This window comes from Portunus trituberculatus, chromosome 31, assembly GCF_017591435.1.
Source record: "Portunus trituberculatus isolate SZX2019 chromosome 31, ASM1759143v1, whole genome shotgun sequence".
Taxonomy (NCBI): domain Eukaryota; kingdom Metazoa; phylum Arthropoda; class Malacostraca; order Decapoda; family Portunidae; genus Portunus; species Portunus trituberculatus.
The window spans coordinates 16,154,977-16,177,729 of record NC_059285.1 but is presented as its reverse complement, the minus strand read 5'-3'; the positions used below and the strand labels follow the sequence as shown (position 1 = coordinate 16,177,729).

The 22,753-nt window shown below is 41.6% G+C and overlaps 1 protein-coding gene across 2 annotated transcripts; it reads right to left on the bottom strand.

Moving 5' to 3' along the window:
• Positions 1-22: 22 nt before the first annotated feature.
• Positions 23-17,866, bottom strand: LOC123511400 (N-terminal kinase-like protein). Of its 2 annotated transcripts, none has more exons than XM_045267244.1 (17): positions 17,632-17,866; positions 14,396-14,536; positions 13,317-13,439; positions 11,152-11,372; positions 10,485-10,575; positions 9,858-10,039; positions 9,310-9,442; positions 8,942-9,163; positions 8,388-8,480; positions 7,876-8,069; positions 7,380-7,513; positions 6,697-6,842; positions 6,437-6,598; positions 5,537-5,653; positions 3,906-4,058; positions 3,319-3,448; positions 23-2,744 (listed from the first exon to the last, which is right to left on the bottom strand). In XM_045267244.1, exons 1-17 carry the CDS (start codon positions 17,743-17,745, stop codon positions 2,608-2,610), a joined length of 2,493 nt encoding a protein of 830 aa, XP_045123179.1. In that variant the 5' UTR covers positions 17,746-17,866; the 3' UTR covers positions 23-2,607. The 2 variants fall into 2 exon arrangements, with proteins under 2 accessions (XP_045123179.1, XP_045123180.1); XM_045267245.1 differs by having other exon boundaries at positions 6,437-6,595.
• Positions 17,867-22,753: the final 4,887 nt, after the last annotated feature.

Genomic DNA, 22,753 nt, shown 5'->3' with positions numbered 1-22,753 from the left:
GACATAATTAAAAATGCACAAACTTGTTTACTGATACTGTGTTCATGAGAGCATCGCCTGGACTTGTTTACAACCACCTGCCACAATCTATCAGGTGTTTGAATTTTTTTTGTTGGCCATCCAGACTCAAATTATTGAATTATTATCTGGACACTGGCCGGATAAACCAAAATCTGGATGAACAAGATCCAGATACACAAAGGTTGAGTGTACTATACTTTTGTGACTTGAAAATATGACTGATCACACTGAAGGAAGAAAATATTGATGTACTGTGCTGGTTTACCCTCCTCATCATCTTCCCTGATACATAGCAAGACCTGGTGTGCCTAGTTAAAACCAGTAGGTTAAATTTGTAAAAATATCACTTAGAACAAAACAATGGAAAAAGTAATAGAGTGGGTTAAGCATCATAATTGAGTATATGGTTAGCTGAAAGAAGAGGAAGGGTACATCTCTGATTCTGACTTCCATTAAAAGAGGTAAGCACTCTGGAAAAAAAAAACTTCAGATAACAAGTTTAAAAAGGTAACACATAATTCAAGTTTAAATGACAAACACAAAAACAATGCAATAACACACACAAAAAAAAATAAATAAATAAACAAACATACATACCTAAGAATAATAAAAATATATATGCTTAAAAACTGGTGATAATAATGAGCCAGCCCAACATCCTCAGAAAGGACTAAGTCAAGACAAAGTGCCACCCCTCTGAACACACACACACACAATGCACCCACCCACCCATCCATACACAAAGAATGAGACCCACACTCCATCCACCCATCCACTCTACATGCACAAACACACACACACACACATACACACATCTTAACACATTCTCTAATACTAAACTCAAAATTGTCTGAACCCTGGAGGTGTATAGGTAGAGATGATGTATCCTCACTAACCACTCTTACATGAGGATCATGAGTACAAGTCATTCTGGATCTCTCTACAGCAGGACCTAACTGCATAAGTGGCTCATCCCTGCAAGACCATAACAGTTCTGACTCCTCCTCTGCACCTGACACGACCAGTTGATCCAAATAAATGCAGGTGAATGTCCTATATAGATTATCAAGGTTGTGTTACGTATATAAGCTCACAACTCTCTCTCCCTTCACTCACATTCTTCTTTTCCCTCATACACACATCCTTCTTGTATCTGATGCTCTTTTCATATATATATATATATATATATATATATATATATATATATATATATATATATATATATATATATATATATATATATATATATATATATATATATATATATATTTGAAGTCTACCTCCTCAAGAAGCTCAAAACTTGTATTCATATCTACTGCTGTCTCCCTTGCTCATACATTTCCTTCCATTCTCTCTCAATTTCTTCCTTTCATGTTAACTTGTATTCATCCACTGCTCTCTACCATACATTATCTTACACCATTTCATTCCCTCTCACACAACAAACTTCTCACACTCCCTTACCAGCAGTCTCAATGATGATAAGAATAACAAACTCTAATAATGATAATAAATACAACAATGGCAATGACAACAGCAACAGTAACAATGATAAGAACAAACAGCAGCAGCATGAGGCACTGAATGAATCTAAAAGCATTATATAACATGAAGCAAATAAAAGTAATATCTTCCCTGTGTAATTTTGTGTGATATGCTTCAATAAAATTTCCTTAGGGTGCTGAAGGTCGCCTTATAAAACGAATGATGATAACAACAGCAATGCAAGAAACAATGAAGACAAATAATAATAACAAATGAGACAGTGTGCCAAAACATCCATTGAAAACTGAAGGTCATCCTTTTCTTAAATAAATATAATAAATGAGCAACTTCTGCAATAGACAACATAACTGAACTATTCTGTTCATTGTCCTTTTTTATAAACCATGTCCATTTTGTGTCTCTATATTTATTTATTTATTTATTTATTTATTTTTTTTTTTTATGAATTAACTTGTTCCCTGCACATTTTCTCTTATCTTTGTTTGTATAGCCAGTATTTATTTTATGTTGATAGTTCTACCTCTATTGATGCCTTTGCATATGTTTGCTTGTAGTCCGGTGTGTTGTGTGAATGTGTATGTGGTTTGTCGTATCTTTTCCTTAATGATCTTTATCTCTTTATCTCCTTTAGTATTGCATGATCTGCACATTTACTAAACTGGCATCAGCATCCCTCCCCCCTCTTTCTCTTTCTCCCCCTCCAACCATTTCCCTATTTCTTGTCTTCCTCTGCCTTTATTCCTTACATTTTTCTTCTTCCCTTTTTTTTTATATATCTTTCTCTCTTCCTGGTATCTCTGTCTCTTTCCTGCCTTCTACTTCCTTCATTCTTTGCATTTTCTTATATGTAACTTTTCTTTCATATGTTATCTCCATTCTTTTCATTTCATCACTTCCTTACTGTGACTTCTTTCCACTCCTTGCTTGCTTTCTCTCCCTTCCACCCCATTCTCTTCCTAAGTCTCACTATCTCCATTCTTTTCATTTACCTATTTTCCATATTTCCTTCACTTGCCTCCTCTTCTCTCTTCATCCATACCTCCCTATGACTTCCTTCCACTCTTTCTTGCTTCTTCCTGCTCAGATTTTCTTGGCGCCAAGCTTCATGGGGCCTGCACGTGCTGCTCTCTTGGCCTCTATCTCCCGCTGTCGCTGCAGTCGCCTCTCCTCCCTCTGCAGCCTCGCCTCATCCCCCCGGCTGCTGCTGGAGCCTGGCACTGTGTGAAGAGGAAAGTGCAACCCTTCAATTGCCTGTCAATCATTCCCAGTGTTGTGCTTTGTCAGAGTTAGAAGTCTTGTTGGGTTGCCATTTTTTGTAATGTGTGTGTGTGTGTGTGTGTACGTTTGATGGCTGTATAGGTAGCTATAAGATGCTTTTTTGGCTTGTAAACTAATCCTGCATACCTGTGACATACCTTGCTTAATCTCTATTCCTAACTTCATGTGATGCAAGCAGAATAAATGATCAACTCTGGAACTCCCTATCTGCTTCTGTATTTCTATTTTCCTACGACCTGAACTCATTTAAGAGGGAGGTTTCATGCCATTTATCCCATTATTTTGGGTAACTCTCTTAAACCTACTTGGGAACTGGCATCTAAGCAAATTTTTTTTATTGAATTGTCTTTGTTGTCCTTAACTAGAATTCCCCTCTTGCATAAAAAAGATGGCAAGGAATGCAATCAAAGGCAACACCACAACCATGACTACATTACCTTCACAACCAGCAAATAAGAGAACAAATGACTGGTACCGGATCAAGTAAGCCCACCACTAGTCCACTACACTAACCTTGACACAAAGTAGCAGAAACATTCTCCTGCTCCCACTCGTCCCAGCCTCCCAGGTCAGACAAGGGCTTGGACGGGGTGGTGACGGCAGCAGTGGGGCGGTGATGGGTAGTTCCTCTGGTGTTTGTGTTCTATGAAGGGAGAGAAAAGTTTGTATATAAGTATTCTGTAAATACTTTCCTATTTAAGTATTCTCTGATTTCAAGTTCTCTTTCTCTCATATTTTGGTTTTATCCTTTTTCCCTTTTTTTTTCCAATTTTTTCATGTTATTCTCCTCCTCTTTCTTTGAACTGAAAGATAATTAAGCTTCCTGTCACTTTCCTTACAAGATTCAATTCTTTCCATATCTTCCCTTTCTTTTTTGTACTGAGAGAGAGAGAGAGAGAGAGAGAGAGAGAGAGAGAGAGAGAGAGAGAGAGAGAGAGAGAGAGAGAGAGAGAGAGAGAGAGAGAGAGAGAGAGAATGACATTACACTCTCGTTCCTTCCCCAACAAACTCTTCCTCCTTCTTTCCTAAATCTCACCTGCACTTCTCTCCCCCCTGCAACACTCCTAACCTTTCCTCTCCCTCTCTCTCCCTTGCCTTACCTGGCTGATAGAGTTGAAGAAGCTGTTTGGGTCTCCTAGTGGTGGTGGTGCTTGTCTCTGGGGGTTGGGGGGCCTGATGGAGGTGGTGGTATTTGTGGCAGTGGAGAGGGAGGAGAAAGCAGACTCCAAGGCCCCTATAGCTGCTGCCTGGTGCTGGGAAGGAAGGGTGATACTGATGCTATAGAAAATACAGGTATAAGGAGATTGTTAGGTGCTGTGATCAAATGTAATGTGTCATAATGATTGTTTGTTGTTTCTGCATTAACTCCTTCAGTACCATGACACATTTTCCTATTCATCTGATTACTATTTGATGACTATACAGCTTCAGAAATTTGTGTACGGATTTAAATAGTGAGGACTGTGGCCATTACTCTTTTGACTTCAATAGACCCTTCGTAATGTCAATAAAATTGTATAATCATACCCAAAACTTAAGGTAGAAATGCGTTCCAGTAATGAAGGGGTTAAGGGGGGATATGACAGAAGGGAAATATTGAAGCTACAGAACACATATAAAATTGGAGGGTACTGCAATGGTTGGAATGTGTCTCTGCATGAAGGGGGGATGCAACAGAAGGGGAATTTTGAAGCTACAGAACACATATAAGATTGGATGATTGCAATGTGTTATAATGGTTGTTCCTTGTCTCTGCATTAAGGGGATACAACAAAAGGAGAATTCTGAAGCTAAAGAACACATATATAACATTGAAGGGTACTGTGATGGTAGCAATGTGTTATACTGGCTGTTCCTTGTCTCTGCATTAAGACTGATATAATAGAAGGGAATAATGGAGCTACAGAACATATATAATATTGGTGGGTACTGTGACGGTTGCTTCTTCTGTCTGTAGAATGAGGGGTGGTTATGATGAGAAAGGGAATATTGTGGCTACAGGACACACAAATATGAAAAAACTGGTGAGTAATGTGGTGCAATATAAGGTGGTTTGATGGTTCTTCCCTTTAACTTTCTGTAGGATTATGAATGGTCATGATATTAGTGTCTCTTTTTGCTCCTGTCTATATTCTAAATAAAAATAAACAAGTCCATTAATCTTTCCAGTCCTTACTAACATCAAGTATATGTTCTATTCTCTCTCTCTCACATTCTCATTTCCTGCCTCTTCACCCACTCAGTCTTTCAGATTTCAATTCTCTATCTCCCTCATCTCTATCATTGTCTTGGATCTCCTTCTCACTGAAGTATTCCTGGGACAATTAGCTTTCTTTTCCTTACTATTTACATTTTTCTTTACTTAATTCATACACATTCCCATTTGTAAGAACCTGAACTTGCTCTATGAAATGCCAATAAAGTGACCTACAGCACTGAACTTATGAGAAAGAGAAGAGAAACAATAACACACATGAGTACATAATTCTCTACTACATGCCTCACTTGCTTGATATTGACTATTTACTACACATTCACTTACCATCACCACCATCATCACCACCACCACTGCACTGTCATATACCTGCCCATCAACCATCAACACCACCACCACTACACTGTCATATGCCTGCCCACCAACTACCACCATCACCACCACTACACTCCCCACATGCCTGCCGATCACTACTACTGTTTGTTCCCTATTATCTTCCCATATTCTTACACACACCTGGTTGGTACTCAGTGCACTCCCCAGACCAAGGCCACTCCAGTCCTCTGCATCCTCCCAGCCCCCGCCCCCTTCGCTGGCTGTTCCTCCTGGGTTTGGTGTTTCCTCACACTCCTCCTGAAAGATGGAATGAATTAATTAGTTGTCTTTCTTTTTTTTCTCTTTTTTTTTTTTTTTCTTTTTTTTAGGTTTGTTGATTTTTTGTTCTGTTCACTGGTTTATAATTTGTACACATAAAAGGCTTTTGTTGGTCTTTTTAATTTGTTTATTTTCTTCAACTTGTATAATTTTCCATAATTCAGCTTATAAATTTGTTGTCTTCTGAAAATCTTTAAGTAGTCTCTCCTTTGTGTTTTCTATCATGTGTTTTTCTCTCCTTTTACTTTACTTGCATTTCTCATTCCCTTGGGTATATAATTATATATCTTTCTTGTATCTGTATGCAACTTTTTCTTCTTATCCACTCCTTCCTCAACTTCCTCTATCCAGCATCTTGCAATGCATTATCCTTTCTCTGCTACCAAATCAATATAAAATAGCATAATCAAACAGCTTCTATGCATCTGTTCTTTGCAATTATCATCATGACCAACCACAAGTTAATGAGTATTGTTAATCATTCATCTCTTTTTCTGGTAAACTCTAGAATTCCCTGTCTGCTTCTATATTTCATCCTTCCTACAATTTCAAGACACATCATATTTACCTTTCTTAGTGATTGGGACCTCAGTGAGCCTTTTTCGTGTCCTTACTGTTTTTTTATTTTCATGAGAGGGGAAATCTGGCTGAGGACAACAAAAGAAATAAAAAAAATAGACTAACTTAGATGTCAGTCTCCTAGCAGGTCTGAGAGTTAAAAAAAAAACTGGCATAACTCCAACAATAGTAACATTAACTCACCAGGGACCCCCATTCATTAGTGTCCCAGTTGTCTTCCTCCTCCTCTTCCTCCTCCTCCTCAGCCACACCTCGCCTGGTCAGATCTGGCGTGGGTGCCATGCTGGAGTTCTGTGTGGACGGAGTGCTACTGCTTGATACTGAGGTTTGGGAGGCTAGAGGCTGCTAAAAAGACAGGAGAAAAAAAAAATAAATAAAAAAAATAAATAAATAAATAGGTAACAAAATTAACAACAATAATGAAATCTTTCTCCCTCTCTTACTTTGGTAGGTGCCGTGGACGTGGGAGTTGTGGCTGGCGTGATGGAGGTGGGGCCACCCTTGTAGAACTTAGAAGTGATGGCGCCCACTGCCCAGCCGGCCCAGGAAGATGGCTGGTTGTTGGAGCTGGCCTGCCGCACCTCAGCCTCTGTTGGGGAAGGTGGCGGGTTGATTTGAGGTGCAGAAACAAGAGTCATGTAGTCAAGGGTAAAGAGAAAGAATCAAGAGAAGGTAAGAGAAGGGAAGGGGAGGGGGAAGGGAGGGAGGGGAAGGAGGGAAGGGAAGGGAGGGGAGGAGAGGAGAAGAAACGAGAGGAGAGGGGAGGAGAGAGAAGGGAAAAGGAGAGGAAAGGACAGGAGAGAAGAGGAGAGGAGAGGGGAGAGAAAGAGAAAGGAGGGTAGGATAGGAGAGAATAGGAGATGAGAAGAGAAGAGAAGAGAAGAGAAGAGAGGAGAGGAGAGGGGAGAAGAGAGAATATATGAAGGGAAAAAAAAAATAAATAAAAATAAGAATCTCACACACACACACACACACACACACACACACACACACACACACACACACACACACACACACACACACACACACACACACTCTTTTAATCATACAGCCAACAACACATCACCACCACCACCACCACCAATACCACACACATCTACAATAAACAACAAACACTCCAGCTTACCCATCTCCTCCTTTAGTGACGGGTCCTCTGACACCTTCTCCACCTTGCTGAGAAAGCCCTTGAGCACCTTGAACACTGCGTCCCTCACACTCTTGTCTGGGTCCAGGGTCAGCATGCACAGGCTTGGCAGGATCCTGGGCAGGGAAAGGATGTGATTAGATAGATCATTAAACTCCTATTTGGTGCATCTTTCATTAATTAGTAATCGCTCAGACATCTTTGTTTGTTCTTCAGCCATCTCCAATCTTGAAACTGGTTAGAAATTGAAAAATCTATGCTTTTTAATCCCCTTCCTGCTTGTATGTGCTTATCAATATTCCATGCATTACTTTTGATTTTTTGCACTGGTAACCTCACAACACACATATCCAGAAGCCTTTCAAAATGCTGACCCTCCAAGCCAAACAAAGAACTCCCTCTCCTCTCCTCTCTTGTCTTCCAATCACACCCACATACACTCCAGGGAATCCCACCATGCATCTAAAGCTACACCCACTTGTTGGCCACATCCTGGAGATTGTAGAACTGTTGTGTGGCAGCCAGGGCCAACACACCGGCGGTCCTTGCTGGGGGAAAGGGATCGCGTGTGGCCCGGAGGAAGGCCGAGACAAGACACTTCTGCCGCACATCTGGGTGGAGGTTGCTAGCTATCTTACCCAAGCAGACGGTGGTGTTGGTGCGGATGCCACCCTGCAGGAACACATGAGGGGTTGCTTCAAGGTCCACACTTCAGAAACATTTTGCTCTTTCACTGTGACTATTTTCAAAGGCCAAAAAGATGATTACTGGGCTTAAGATAATTTTTCCTGTTAATCATATAAAAAATTGTATTAATCTGCCACTAAAAACCATAAACACACCCTTGAATGCCTGTGCAGTTTCAACTAGAGTCTTTTGAAAATAGTCAAAGTGAGTACTACCAATGTAGGTGGTGGTTTAAGTGAAAACACACACACACACACACACACACACACACACACACACACACACACACACACACACACACACCTGCTCATCCTTGGCCTGCAGCCGGGCGAAGTGCTTCAGTACCTCTACATTCAAGTTCTGATAGTTGAGCTTTGGTCCAAAGAACCGGATGGACTGAAATGAAAAAAAAAAAACACGATAGAGAACATTCACAGATTTCCTCGCCATCATGAACACAACACTTATTAACCCATACAGTGTTGTGCTTTGTCAGAGATAGAGATGCCCCCACCCATCCTGTACCTCTTGTATCCTCAATCTACCTTACCCTTATAAATAGTCCTAACATTCTCACAGACATCTTTTTAACACACCCATAATTTGTACCAATCAATTCCACTTTAACCTTGAAAAGAAAAAAAAAAAAAACTCACCATTCTCATCTTTATAACACTCTATCTTTATCCAACCACTACCAGTCCTGCCCACCTTGAATTACCTTTCATTATTTTCACCAATCCCTTCCCATCCTCTACCATCAATCAATTCCACAAAAAAATCTCACTATTCTCATCCAAATAAAATAACACTTCATTAGCTTCCAACTCCCACCCATTCTTCCCAGCTTGACCCACCTTGACAGTGTTCTCCCTGATGGTGGGGTTGGTGTCGAGGAAGCCCGAGGCGAGGTGGGGGAAGACCTGGGTGTTGAGGGTGGCAGGGTCGATGTGTGTGGCCAAGTCGCTCGCCTGCTGGAGGAGACGAAGGCGTGTGGCTCTGTCGCTGGAGGAGAAGAGCCGAACCACACAGGGAAGGATCTGCTGCTGGTACTCTGTTTCCCCCAGCAGCTGGCCAATCTGGGGAGAAGGGAGGAGAGGTGAGTGTGATGGGTTGATGGGGAGGAATATCTAGTGCAGGGTGTTTTGGGGAGAAGGAAGGGGAGGTGAGTGTGATGGATTGATAGGGAAAGAATCAAGAAAAGTAAGCCACCTCTCAGCACTACCTTGAAGAGTGGGGCCAGCACTGCCGAGCCAGCATTGGAGAACTCATGAGCTGCCAGCAGTGCTGGCAGCACCTTGTTCACCGCCATGCACTGTGGAATGCTGTCCAGCCGCCCTGCCAGCTGCGAGAAGAACCTGCAACAACAGTGCCTCAGTGTTGGTGCTGACACCGCCACTCATAACCATGCCACTCATGTGTGTGTCTTGCCTATATAAATAGCAATACATGATGTAAATGATCTATTATGAAGTAACCACAAGTTGGAAATATGGATGAATGCCTTTCTTTCTTCTGGAAAGTCTTTGGTATATACATGACTGACTGAGTGTTTTAGTGAATTATGTCTGTATTTAGAGACACCTTGGCCTATCACCACAAGTGTTTTCAAAGACCACAGAAACAAACCAAGTTCTGAAGACTGTTTCCCTTGTTGATAATGTAAAAATCACTAAGACCATAAAAATATCCCTAAAAAACTTGAGTGACTTTAACATCTTTTTGAAAGTAGTACAAGTGTGGTGAAAAAGTGCTCCACAATATGCCCCATACTTGTGCCTCTCATTGTTGTCCTTGATCTGTATCTCGTCCAGGAAGGTGAGCGTCTCCACCAGATCATTGTGGAAGAATTGGCCAGGCTGGCTGAGGGTTGACACCACCTCTCGGGGGTTGGGGCGTGAGGTAGGGGACGCACCCACCAGCCGGGTGTACGTCGGAACCAGGGATTTGGGGATCTTGGAGGGACGGAAAGGGGAAGATAGGGATGAGAGGAAGATACAAATGATTGATCTTTTGTCTCTTTCTTTCTTTCTCTTTACCATGTTAACTATGTTCTTGTGGCAGATAAAACCAATAAATTTCTCCTCTCTACTCAATGGAATCTAATATTGCCTGTCATAAATGAGAAAAAAAAATGGATGTTAATCTTTGTGATATTGTTTTATTATCATCTATTTTCATACTGAATTCTGAAATGTGTATACGTTTCTTTCAGCAGATCGAGAAGTAGGTAAGAAAGAAAAAAGAGAAAGATGCAGAAGAAAAGATACAGAAAGCAAAATGGAAATATGGAAACAAGAAAAAAATGAAACAAAGAAGCAAAGATCCCAAATTAAAAAGATATGGGAACAGGGGGAAAAAAGGTGACAAGGCAGACAAACAGTGTACCTAAACTGTTACCTTTGAAGTGTTCTTGAGGTTGATGGACTGATTCAGGGTGCCATTAAAGGTCTCCCACACTAGACACCCAAGTCCCCACATGTCTGCTGCCCTGTGGATGAGTGAAGGAATGAGCACATACACTTACTCATGGTTAGTACAGTGTGGGAAGGACAGTGTTGGTAGCGACATGTTGTGGGTAATAGATGAGGGGAGCAGCAGATGTGGTGGTGGTGTACTGTGAGAAGAAGGTGGAGAAAGATGAATGGTATGTGGATTTTGTGGGTGAGAGTGGGTGGGTGAATGTGGTGGATATTGAGATGGTGGTGTGGTGCTGTGCTGAAAGGGAGATGTGATTTTGATTTAGTGAGGTTATGTATGTGTTGCATCTTTATTTTCAAGCCCGTTTTTTTTTTTTTTCCCCTTAGCCAGTGACCATTCTAGAAAGAAAAAAAAAAATATATATATATATATATATATATATATATATATATATATATATATATATATATATATATATATATAAAATAAGTGTATGCTTGACTGAATCTGACTAGTCAAACAAAGATTTAAATTCAGAATGTCCTATAAACCTGTTCATTACACCTTGACACCCACCCACCCACATATACACCTACAAACACACACACACACACACATACACACACACACACACACAAATGCATACCATTTGGTGGTGGTGCGCTGCTTGCTGGGATCAAAGCGCTCTGGGGGGTTATACACGTCCAGCTGAGGGAGCAGCTTGGTGGGGAAGGTGTACTGGTCTGAGCTGCTGCAGTACTCCACCCCGCCCAGCTTCCACTCCCCTCCCGCTGTGACAAAGATGCTGCTGGCACACACATTGTGGTGGGTGAGGCTGCCTTCGTTGTTTAGGAAGCTCAGCGCTTTCTGCAGTGTGGAGAAGGTTGGGTAATTATGAGAGGGGGGAGATGAGGTGATATACTAAAGGAAAATGAAGAGAAGAGAAAATGGACAAAAGCAAGATGAAAAGAAGAGACGTACATACTATAGGAAATGAAAGATAAGAGAAGATGTACTATAGGAAAATGGGAAGAGAGGAATGTACTAAAGGAAACTGAAGAGAATTAGTGTCGACCGGGGTAATTTGGACTAGGTTTTGACAAACTTTGATACTGTTCCCACATTTATTAAGATAAACTTACAAAAATTTTATGAAAACATAAGCAAGTTATTGCCTTTAAATCACTAACAAAAAAAGAAATCATTCATAGCAGATTCTTCAGCTTTGAAGTAATAAGTGTGGTTCAGTTATAAAAAAAATGGGGTAATGTGAACAAGAACCTAGGGGGTAAACCTGGGGTAAACTGAACCACCCATGGGGTAATTTGAACCACCCTTTATAAATGCAAAAAAATATATATATATATATATATATATATATATATATATATATATATATATATATATATATATATATATATATATATATATATGGATATAATTCCTCAAAAAAATTAAAAGTTTTATTTCATAAACATTGAGCCTTTCACATTCAAAATAACAAAATCAATGGCAAGAAACAGTGTAGAACAAAAAACTGTTACTCATAGACTACATAGCCTACTCATTTACTTGGCTACTTTAGCCAATGTTTTGGTGTAACACTTGAAGTTATTGTATTCAGTAAGAAGATTATTTATTCTGAATGTGAAAGGTACTTTTATAAGGTCCCTATGAAGTGATACATAAGCATATAATAAGCAGATTATATGCATATATATTACTAATGGGCACTCTAGCAGACGAAAGAGGATCAGCTGAGTAAAAACAGGGTATAGGCTCAGGGTGTCAAAAGACTGGTCACGTTAATTTTCCTTCCCACTCTGCAGGCTAGCGAGCAACAGGGAGCTGATTTTTTGTATAAAAATACTGCTCATTGGTTTCCACATTCATTTTTCTATAGATTATTGAGCTCGCTATCGCTCGCTAGCCTGTAGAATGAGTGTGAGCGGACAATTCCTAGCTTTTTGAAGTCCTTTATAGGCTTATAGTCTTCATTAAAAATTTCCCTAAATTACCCTAATTATCCTAATAATCATTATTGGGTATATAATGAGTCTAAGCAATCCCCTTTATAAGCCAAAGATGGCACAGGGCAAAATATTAATGCATATTCTCAAAATATAAACAATTGCGCACTAAAAACTACCGGTTCAATTTCCCCGGCGCATTTTCCTTACTGGGGTAAATTAAACCAAAAAGTGAGCGTTAATTGTGAGAAAACGAAGCTAAATAAAGTATTGCTGATGAAATCATGTTAAAGTAGAGGTAAAACACTCTATAATCATCAATTTGGAAGAGGATAGTTAGCCGCGTCTGACCGCCACAACAAAGTTCGCTCGAAACCGCTGATTTGGTAAACAAACTTTGCCGCACTTTTTTTTTTGGCTACGATTCAGTGCTTTCAGTCATATAATTGTAATTTCTTTCCTGTATCATTTTTTTTTTTTTATCAAACCTGCACAAGAAATGTGAAAATAGTTACTTTCTATCGTGAAATGCTCAAAACTTCAAAAAGAAATTTATATATGAATTTATTGTAAATAAGAATGAGGCGGTCCGAATTGTACCAGTTCGTTGGACGGTCCAATTTTTCCCGGTCGACACTACATCAGGGAGAGACTCCAGATATATAACTGTTTTCCAATAAATGAGTAATACAAGACAAAAACAGTGACAAACTAGTCTGGATATGGGGGATATGAAGACAGGACTCCACAAGCTCAGTTCACTCCCTCTGTATCATAACTAATAAACACACACACACACACACACACACACACACACACACACACACACACACACACACACCGTGACTTGCAGGAGCCCCCAGGAGATGGCAGAGGTGCGCTGGGCAGGGCTAAGTGTGTCCTCTGTGAGCCAGGTGAGCAGGGGGCTGACAGGCTCTGTCACCAGCTGGACCTGTTTGTCACTCTGAGGAAGGAAGTATCTTGTTATTTCTATCTCAGTTTCAATATTTTCATTATCTAAATATAACAAAAAGACTTTCAAGTTTCATAACAAAGACAAACATTTCTCTGCATTCTGTTTTCACAGATAAATTTTAGACAAGTAAATTCTTTTATAGTTGACTTAGAACTCAACTTTCCATTCACCTCACAGCCATGTACTGCAATTATAACTACCACATATTGATCAACATCCTGAACAAGCATCCTCTCTCCTTCCCATAGTTGTTTTTTATTGATCAAAGTAAAGGTCAACCTAGCAGCAGAGTAAACACCTTACTGATTCAAATATAAAAATGTGCTTTTAAAAGACTACATCTTTTTCTCTCCTTCCGATATATACTAACAAACCCTGAAACTCTCTGCTTATTTCAACATAATATTAACATTAAATAAACTCTAAAATTCTCTGCTTATTTCCATATAACATCAAAACATAAAATATAAGAGTAACATTAAATACAATCTGAAACTCTCTGCTTGCTTTTGCTTAATACTAACATTAAATAAACTCTTAAAACTCTTTGCTTTCTTCTATATAACACAAATATTGAATAAACTCTAAAACCCTTTGGCTGCTTCCATATGACACTAAAAAAATCAAAAGGAGAATCAAAAAACCTCTGAAACTAAACTGGCAAATCCATTAGGCACTCCTTTATCAATTATATTCAAAGTGAAGGGAAAACCGACACACGTGTACACAGAACTAAACCAACCAACCAACACACCAACCAACCCTGGAAGCCTTTTATTGGTTTGGATGCTACTCATCTGTGCTGCTTCCTCACCTCTGGCTTTTTTAAATCATATTCAAAGTGAAGGGAAAACCAACATACCTCAGCAGAGAACTAAACCAACCGACCCTGGAAGTTTTTTTTTTATCAGTTTGGAAGTAACTCATCTGTGCTGTTCGCTCACCTCCAGGCTGTCCAGGTAGGTGAGGATGCAAGGGTGACGCAGCGTCTTGAGCCTCTTCACCGCTGCCTTGGCTGCCTCGATGTGCCCGGGATTGAAGTCCTTGCCGCCACACACAAAGATGCTCACCTCCTCACCATTTTGCTGAGGACAGAGAAGTATGCCATGATTTTTCTGAGCCTTTTGTTTCATTTCACACTATTTTCTCCTTTCTTACTTGTCCATTCCCTCCTTCTCCTTTAGTTCTTATTCTTTTATGAATGAAGGAGAGTAATATAATAGAGAGGTGGGTAAAAGACGAGGAAGAAATAAAGAGGAATAACAAGTAGCAGTGATCTACTTTATATTGTATGTAGGTATCTATCTTCAAAGCACCTGTAAGACAACAATGACTGGCATGAAGCATAACTCTATTGTCTTCTGAATGTAGTTTAGGCTCAGCTACTCATCTGGTGAAGTGTCATGCAGCCAACAGACTAACATGTGGGAGTTGATATTACTGTGGGATGTCCTGGGGCCCTAAACATTACTTAGGTGGTACACAGCCACTCTACTGTAACTATTGAAATTTGCATCATCCTGCTTCCCTGCCAGATAATTGTATGTTATGAAGATGTTAACTGATCATTCTTATAATTCAGATGACATGTCTTGTAATGCTAGAGAAATAATTATGATTAATTTAAGAGGAACTATTGCCAACAACAAAAACAATATATATATATATATATATATATATATATATATATATATATATATATATATATATATATATATATATATACAGTAAGGTCCCGGGTTACATCGGTCTCGAGTTACGTCAAACTCGCACTTAAGTCAGTCCACTATACGGCAATTTAAGATTTAAAAATTGAAAATTTATAAATCGTAAAGCGCGGGGTTTATTGTTATTGTTGGCCGCCAGGCGTCACTAGTGGTTATCCACCACACCGCCCACCTCATGCTTGAATACAATAACACTCTACGTACCTCAGTTCCACCACACCGTCGCCCCTGGCAAGAGTGTTCCTACATCTGCGTTTGCTGACTATCTTAGTATCTTGCTCAATGGCACCAAAAAAAAAAAAACTCCTGAGTGATAGCAGTGATGCTAAGAAAAGGAAAACCATTACGCTACAAGAAAAAGTGGACATAATTAAAAGACATGAGAAGGGAGGCAGCAGCTGTGTGTAAGGGAGTGAAGAAGAAAATGGGAAGCCCGTTACCATGACAACGGGGAGGTTGACGACCTTGAGGGCTCACGCACCTATCACAACAATAACAACTCCGGAGCCTTCGCCTGGGCCACACGACACTCGCAGCTCACTTGCACCGTCTGCGCTTGTCTGCTGATCCCTATTGCCCTTTCCTATTGCATTTCCTGCCCCGCTGCCCACGCTTCTACTCCCACTGCACTGCACAACGCTCCCAGCTGTCCGCCCTGGGCGTCACAACATTCGACCTGCCCACCCTCCTGGCGGCCTCAGGCATCCACCCCTCTGGCAACATGCAGTCCTTCGCGTTCACGGCCCTAATCAACAACAAAAACGAGCTTGTGTTTCATATTCCTACATACTTGTAAATAATATAACAATATAACCTTTTACTTATATAACGCTTCTACTCCTACCGCACTCCACAAAGCTCCCAGCTGTCCGCCCTGGGCCACAACATTCGACCTGCCCACCCTCCTGGCGGCCTCAGGCCGCCCTCTCGGCAACCTGCAGTCCTTCGTCGCGGCCCTAATCAATATATTCCTACATAGTTGTAAATAATATACCAATATAACAATATAACCTTTACTTACCTGAATAACCATAAAAATTATTGGTTGAAAACTCGATAATATGCTTTGAAAGTACAAAAACTCGAGTTACGTACAAAATCGACTTACGTCATGTTTCAGGAACATAACTCTGACGTAACTCGGGACCTTACTGTATATATATATATATATATATATATATATATATATATATATATATATATATATATATATATATATATATATGACTAAGTAGCAGCTATTACAATACACTTTAACAGAATGTACAATAGACCAGATAGACAGGCTATAATGCACACTTTTTTTTTTTATTTATACCATGTCGGGTTTTCACGGGAGTTTATGGGCTAAAGGGGATACTTTTCTGGGGTACCTCCTATCTCAAAGCCCACCCACTAGGAAACCGTTGCCCTGGGTGAGGAAGCCTAACCTACACTCGGACCGTGGACAGGATTAGAACCCGTGTGCTTGGAGACCCCTCGAACCACAAAGCACGCATGGTTCCACTGTACCACGGCGGTCCCCACATTATGACAGTCCCTTTGGTATTTCCTTTGTAACAACTCTTAAATTTTTGCCTCATTACATATATCCTGTGTAAAAAAGAATAGACAGCCCATACTTCCTTTGCAGTCATCACCATGCTAACAAAACACACCAGTAATCTTTAACAACACCTCAGCTTTCCCTGTCTTCCTCCCCTTGTGACCTATTCCACTTTATATCATTCCTTACCCTGTCACCTCCTTCAGTCTTATGATGGGATCTGACACCTACTTAACTAACCAACACTGACTTCAGGACCTTATAGCACAACACCAGATCACTTCTAACTCTTTTACTGACATGCAAGACAATTATTATTGCCATATACAATGTATGAATAATTTATAAGCTCATCTGCAATAAAGTTACAGGTGAAAAGAACACATCTCAATTTGCATCTAGATTGAAGATTGGATGTGGCTATAGAAGAACTAAAGATAAATTTGCAGTTTCAACCAATATATCCTATCTTATATTTCTTTTTTTCTATGTCTAACAATCCTGCGGACCGCCTGGGAAAGTGGGGTTTTAACCTAACCTAACCTCATTTCCGATAGGGTAAAATGGGGTTGGAAATGCTCGTAAAAGAGTGATCTAGACCGTGAGAATGTGTATAGTTACATGTGATGTATTGGTTGACTGCAATAATATCGAACTAAAGACATTTCAACGAGACTGGTAATTATGGAGATATGTAGCTACCAAGTGACAGTAAAAGCCTTAATCTGACACATACTCTCCCCAACACTGAATCACGAAACTGTAATACCATCTCTTTTAGGACACGCCATTTAATTATTAGATGGGATTACTTTTAGAGGCCACAACACGTTACACCTGACACGCAGTTTCCCAACACTGAACTAAGAGCACTAGCAGTACACAGAAGCATTATACGACACGTTACCTTTTTCTTGCCCTTATGCAGCCTCCATACACTCCTGCTGTCCTCTTGCCCCGCCGCTTCCCCAAGCTCGTAGGGGAAGCTACTGCTGGCGTCCCGGGAGAAGATGGCCCACATGGTACAGAAGGTGCACAACAATGTCACTCAGGGCCAGGCAGGGACGAGTTCGGGGTGTATTGGGGATGTGTTGTTGTGTGCGTGTCAACCTCTCTCCCTGCTGATGATTACCGCCGCTCCAACGGTGTGCAATTCCAGTTTCCTTAGCTTTTTTATTTTTTCTTTCTTTTCTTTTTTTTCTACCCAATGGTGTTCAAGTTTATTTTTCATGTGTGTGTGTGTGCAAGTGATTTGTTTTTTGTTAACACACACACACACCGCGTAGGGTAGTGGTTAGCACGCTCGACTCACAATCGAGAGGGCCGGGTTCGAGTCCTGGTAAGCGGCGAGGCAAATGGGCAAGTCTCTTAATGTGTAGCCCCTGTTCACCAAGCAGTAAATAGGTACGGGATGTAACTCGACGGATTGTGGCCTCGCTTTCCCGGTGTGTGTTGTGTGTTGATGTGGTCTCAGTCCTACCCGAAGATTGGTCTTATATGAGCTCTGAGCTCGCTCCGTAATGGGGAAGACTGGCTGGGTGACCAGCAGGCAACCGAGGTGAATTACACATTGAGATGGATAGAAAATTATTTGAGGGGGAGAGAAATAAGGACGGTAGTTAAAGATATGAAGTCCAAACGGAGAGCAGTAGAAAGCGGAGTGCCACAGGGGTCAGTATGGCACCAATAATTTTCCTCATTTATATTAACGACGTGCCAGAAGGAGTGAACAGCTACATAAAGATGTTAGCAGATGATACGAAACTCTGCTGAGTTATAAAGCAAAAAGAGGATTGTGAAATACTGTATTACCGGTACTGGTACCAGAACTTGCCCACCAGTCTGTGAGCCGCGCTGTACTTGGCAGGACAAGGCATTGGCCGTGAGGGACAGTGAGTGGTGGAGATGAAGATACCGATAATAGTGATATCTAGCCTCTCAGTAATCAGAGGTTAACTATTTAAACATGGTTGAGGACACAAAGTGGACAGTGGAGTGTGGGTGCCTGCTAGTGACACGGACAGCCGCCGCCGAGCAGTCTTTGGCTAACGTAAGTAATATATTGGTGTAACTCATCATTTCACGGTGGTGCCATGTCATAACCTAACGCTGGTAACCTCCAGGACAACATATCAGTGAACTAACACCTGCACATACTTATAAAAACCAAATAATTCAAATCTTGAAAACGTAAACAAACCGATCCCCTGACCCGCCGCCTCTCTCTCAGCCATTATCTGCCTCATCTCTCACTCATTACAGGCCAGACAGGTCACAAAGTGGACCCATAGGCCTAATCTTTCATGTCAGTTGTTGAGATATATCCGCAATTACCTGATTTGTGTGCTATGGAGGCTCAGTGAGAAGAAGCGGGCCTACCCATGACGTCACGAGCCCCAGGCTGTGACGTCATCACCAGCTCCCGCCCAAAATGCCGGTCCCAGATGCTCGACTTCCACTATTATTTATATTTGTCTCAGTTCATTTATTTCGAGTCACAAGTGCCTTTTAAGGGTTTCTAATGATAGTTCGCAGTGTTTTACGTGTCTTCCATGCTTGAGTTGAGTGAAGTACGGTGATGTAGAGGGTGTTTATGACTTGAATGGGAGGGCCAAAATACGCTAAAATTTTTACCTCCGCTATCTGTGATTTTTTATTTGAGGTTGTAGCGAAGTGTTTGTGTTTTCAAAAGATGGTTTATCATGAGAAAAGTGTGCAAGGCTCCTGAGAAGTTAAAGATGTGGACTTTAAGAATGATATGTAGTCCTGTTAATATTGTAAACAACGTCATTTTTAAATATTATTTTTCTAATAGGGCGAGTTGCCAGGTTTTGATATATCGAAATGATAGTCATAATTTTTGAAAAACGTTATCGATTCAGTTGAATGAAATTGGTGGGCTTTGAAATTGTGTTTAAGCAAGTCGAAGTTCTAATACTTTATTTAGTATATTTTTGAGCTATTTTATTATTCCTTTTCTCGGCAATGTTTTTGTATTTTAGAAGTTAGTTTCGATTGATAACGAGTCAGAATTTTTATAACATTCGTGTCCAGCTGCCTTTTTGGGAATCCTCATTTTCAAAATGATTTGCGTAACGAATATATGTGACGTCATCAAGGAGGCCGACCCCCACCCCGGCTGGACCCAGGCCGATACCTGGCTCCAGGCCCGAGGGTGGGGTGGTGTGTGTGTGTGTGTGTGTGTGTGTGTGTGTGTGTGTGTGTGTGTGTGTGTGTGTGTGTGTGTGTGTGTGTGTGTGTGTGTGTTGCCTTATCTTTCGTTATGAGGGAGCCCACCAGCTGGAACCACTGACACCCAGCTCCCAGCTGGAGGGTGTTGGAGGGGAAGGTGGCTGTGTGTGTGTGTGTGTGTGTGTGTGTGTGTGTGTGTGTGTGTGTGTGTGTGTGTGTGTGTGTGTAATTCACTATGGTCGCCCGGTAGTCACCCAGCCAGCCTTCCCCATTACGGAGCAAGCTCAGAGCCCATAGAGCGATCTTCGGATAGGACTGAGTGTGTGTGTGTGTGTGTGTGTGTGTGTCATTTTCTTTCATGGTACTTAGCGTGTGTGTGTGTGTGTGTGTAATTCACTATGGTCGCCCGGTAGTCACCCAGCCAGCCTTCCCCATTACGGAGCAAGCTCAGAGCCCATAGAGCGATCTTCGGATAGGACTGAGTGTGTGTGTGTGTGTGTGTGTGTCATTTTCTTTCATGGTACTTAGCGTGTGTGTGTGTGTGTGTGTGTGTGTGTGTGTGTGTGTGTGTGTGTGTGTGTGTTGCCTTTATCTTTCGTTATGGGGGAGCCCACCAGCTGGAACCACTGACACCCAGCTCCCAGCTGGAGGGTGTTGGAGGGGGAGGTGGCTGTGTGTGTGTGTGTGTGTGATCTGTGCAGTCTCTGACGAGACAGCCAGACGTTGTGTGAGCTCAGAGCTCATTATTTGATCTTGTGTGAGGTGAGGCACACACCACACACCGGGACAACAAGGTCACAACTCCTCGATTTACATGTACCTACTCACTGTAGGTGAACAGTGTGTGTGTGTGAAAGGAGACACACCCAAATATCTCCACCCGGTGGTGTGAACCCCGGTCCTCTGGTTTGTGAAGCTAGCGCTCTAACCACTGAGCTACCGGGCTGTGTGTGTGTGTGTGTGTGTGTGTGTGTGTGTAGCACATAGACAGATCTTCGGATAGGACTCAGACTGTGTGTGTGTGTGTGTGTGTGTGTGTGTGTGTGTGTGTGTGTGTGTGTGTGTGTGTGTGTGTGTCGTTATTTCACCGTTCTGTATACGTTTCATCTCTGGCGTTCCTCTTTATTATCCTAGTCTGTCAACACAAACTGCAAGTAATAGCGTATAGCGAAATGTGTCCTATTCTTAGCGCTTATTGAGCAAGGGGAAGCTATGATATGTAGGAAACACATAGCCCGGAGCAAAGCAAGGTGCCTCTATCGCCTCGCCTCGCCTCGCCCCGCCGTGTTAACCCCTGCAGTAACATGACGTGTTTTCATATTTATTCTGGCTATTACTCAATGATTTTATACAGCTTCACAAACTTATGTGGGGATTAAAATAGTGAAAACTGGCCATTAATCTCTGACACCGTAGACCCTTCTTATTGTAAGCAAAATCATCTAATCACACACAAACTATCGTAAAATGCCACTTAAGGGATTAGACTCGACTCACTCAGACGCCCATAACTGAGTGCATGGCGGTAATTCAGTGCTGGAGATCTTAATGACAACAGTGCCCACAGAGATAGATTGAGAGTTTATGGACGACAACAGTAACAACACAGCGCCTTGTTTTCACCCGACATGTTTCCACTTTCCATCGTCGTTCGTGGAGTGGCTGGCGAGAACAAATCAAGGTTCCTCGCAATTCTTTTACCTTGATTTTTGGGTTTGATTAGGCGATTTTATTGACATTAGGAAGGGTCTATGGAGGTCAGAAGATTAATGGCTGGAGTCTTCACTATTTTAATCCCCCACATAAGTTTCTGAAGCTGTATAAAATCCCCAAATAGCAGAATGCATATGGAAACGCGTCCTGGTACTGAAGGGGTTACGGCAACGCACACCCTAAATAGCTTTGATACTAGTTAACCCCAATGAATAAGTGTATGCAAGTCACTGTGTGTGCTTGAGATCTTACTGAAAACAATGCCTACACATCAAATTGTTTTCACCTATTACATATTTCCACTTGTATCTCTCTCTCTCTCTCTCTCTCTCTCTCTCTCTCTCTCTCTCTCTCTCTCTCTCTCTCTCTCTCTCTCTCTCTCTCTCTCTCTCATAATCCTAATTCAACATTCCTCTTAGCTCTTCACAACAGACAGATGAGAAAGTCGGAGTAATGAGTGGAGAGATTTGGTAAAGCTTCCAGATAGTAGTACGTGTGTGTGTGTGTGTGTGTGTGTGTGTGTGTGTGTGTGTGTGTGTGTGTTGGTTACCTGGGCAACGCTCCCCAGGTGAACCAAGCTACAGTGGTCGCCTCACTACCCACTCCACTAGTTTAGCTCTCCCGTCTCGTCTCTACCTCACTCATAGTTCACTGGGGTCTCCGTGTCTCCCTGGCTGGCTGGCTGGCGTGTTGCGTTCTTGCCTTGCCTCTCCTCCCTCGCTCCAAGTGCCAAGTGAAGGTAATGTAATATCCCAAACTGTCTTAATCCCTTCTGTACCATGACGCGTTTCCATATCCATTGTGCCTAACTATTTGACGACTTTATACAGCTTCAGAAACTCATGTGGGGGATTAAAATAGTGAAAACTGTGGCCATTAAAATTCTGGACGCCTTAGACCTTTCCTAATCTCTCTCTCTCTCTCTCTCTCTCTCTCTCTCTCTCTCTCTCTCTCTCTCTCTCTCTCTCTCTCTCTCTCTCTCTCTCTCTCTCTCTCTCTCACACACACACACACACACACACACACACACACACACACGTCCGGTAGCTCAGTGGTTAGAGCGCTGGCTTCACAAGCCAGAAGACCGGAATTCGATTCCCCGGCCGGGTGGAGATATTTGGGTG

Bases quoted from the DNA above. Each gene is read 5' to 3' on its own strand.
- LOC123511400 (XM_045267244.1), bottom strand. From the start codon at position 17,745: ATGTGGGCCATCTTCTCCCGGGACGCCAGCAGTAGCTTCCCCTACGAG. The intron at 9,443-9,857 runs GTATGGGGCATA...CTGTTGTTGCAG, and splicing joins GACAACAATGAGAGGCACAA to GTTCTTCTCGCAGCTGGCAG. The intron at 5,654-6,436 runs GTGAGTTAATGT...TCCATCTTTCAG, and splicing joins CTAATGAATGGGGGTCCCTG to GAGGAGTGTGAGGAAACACC.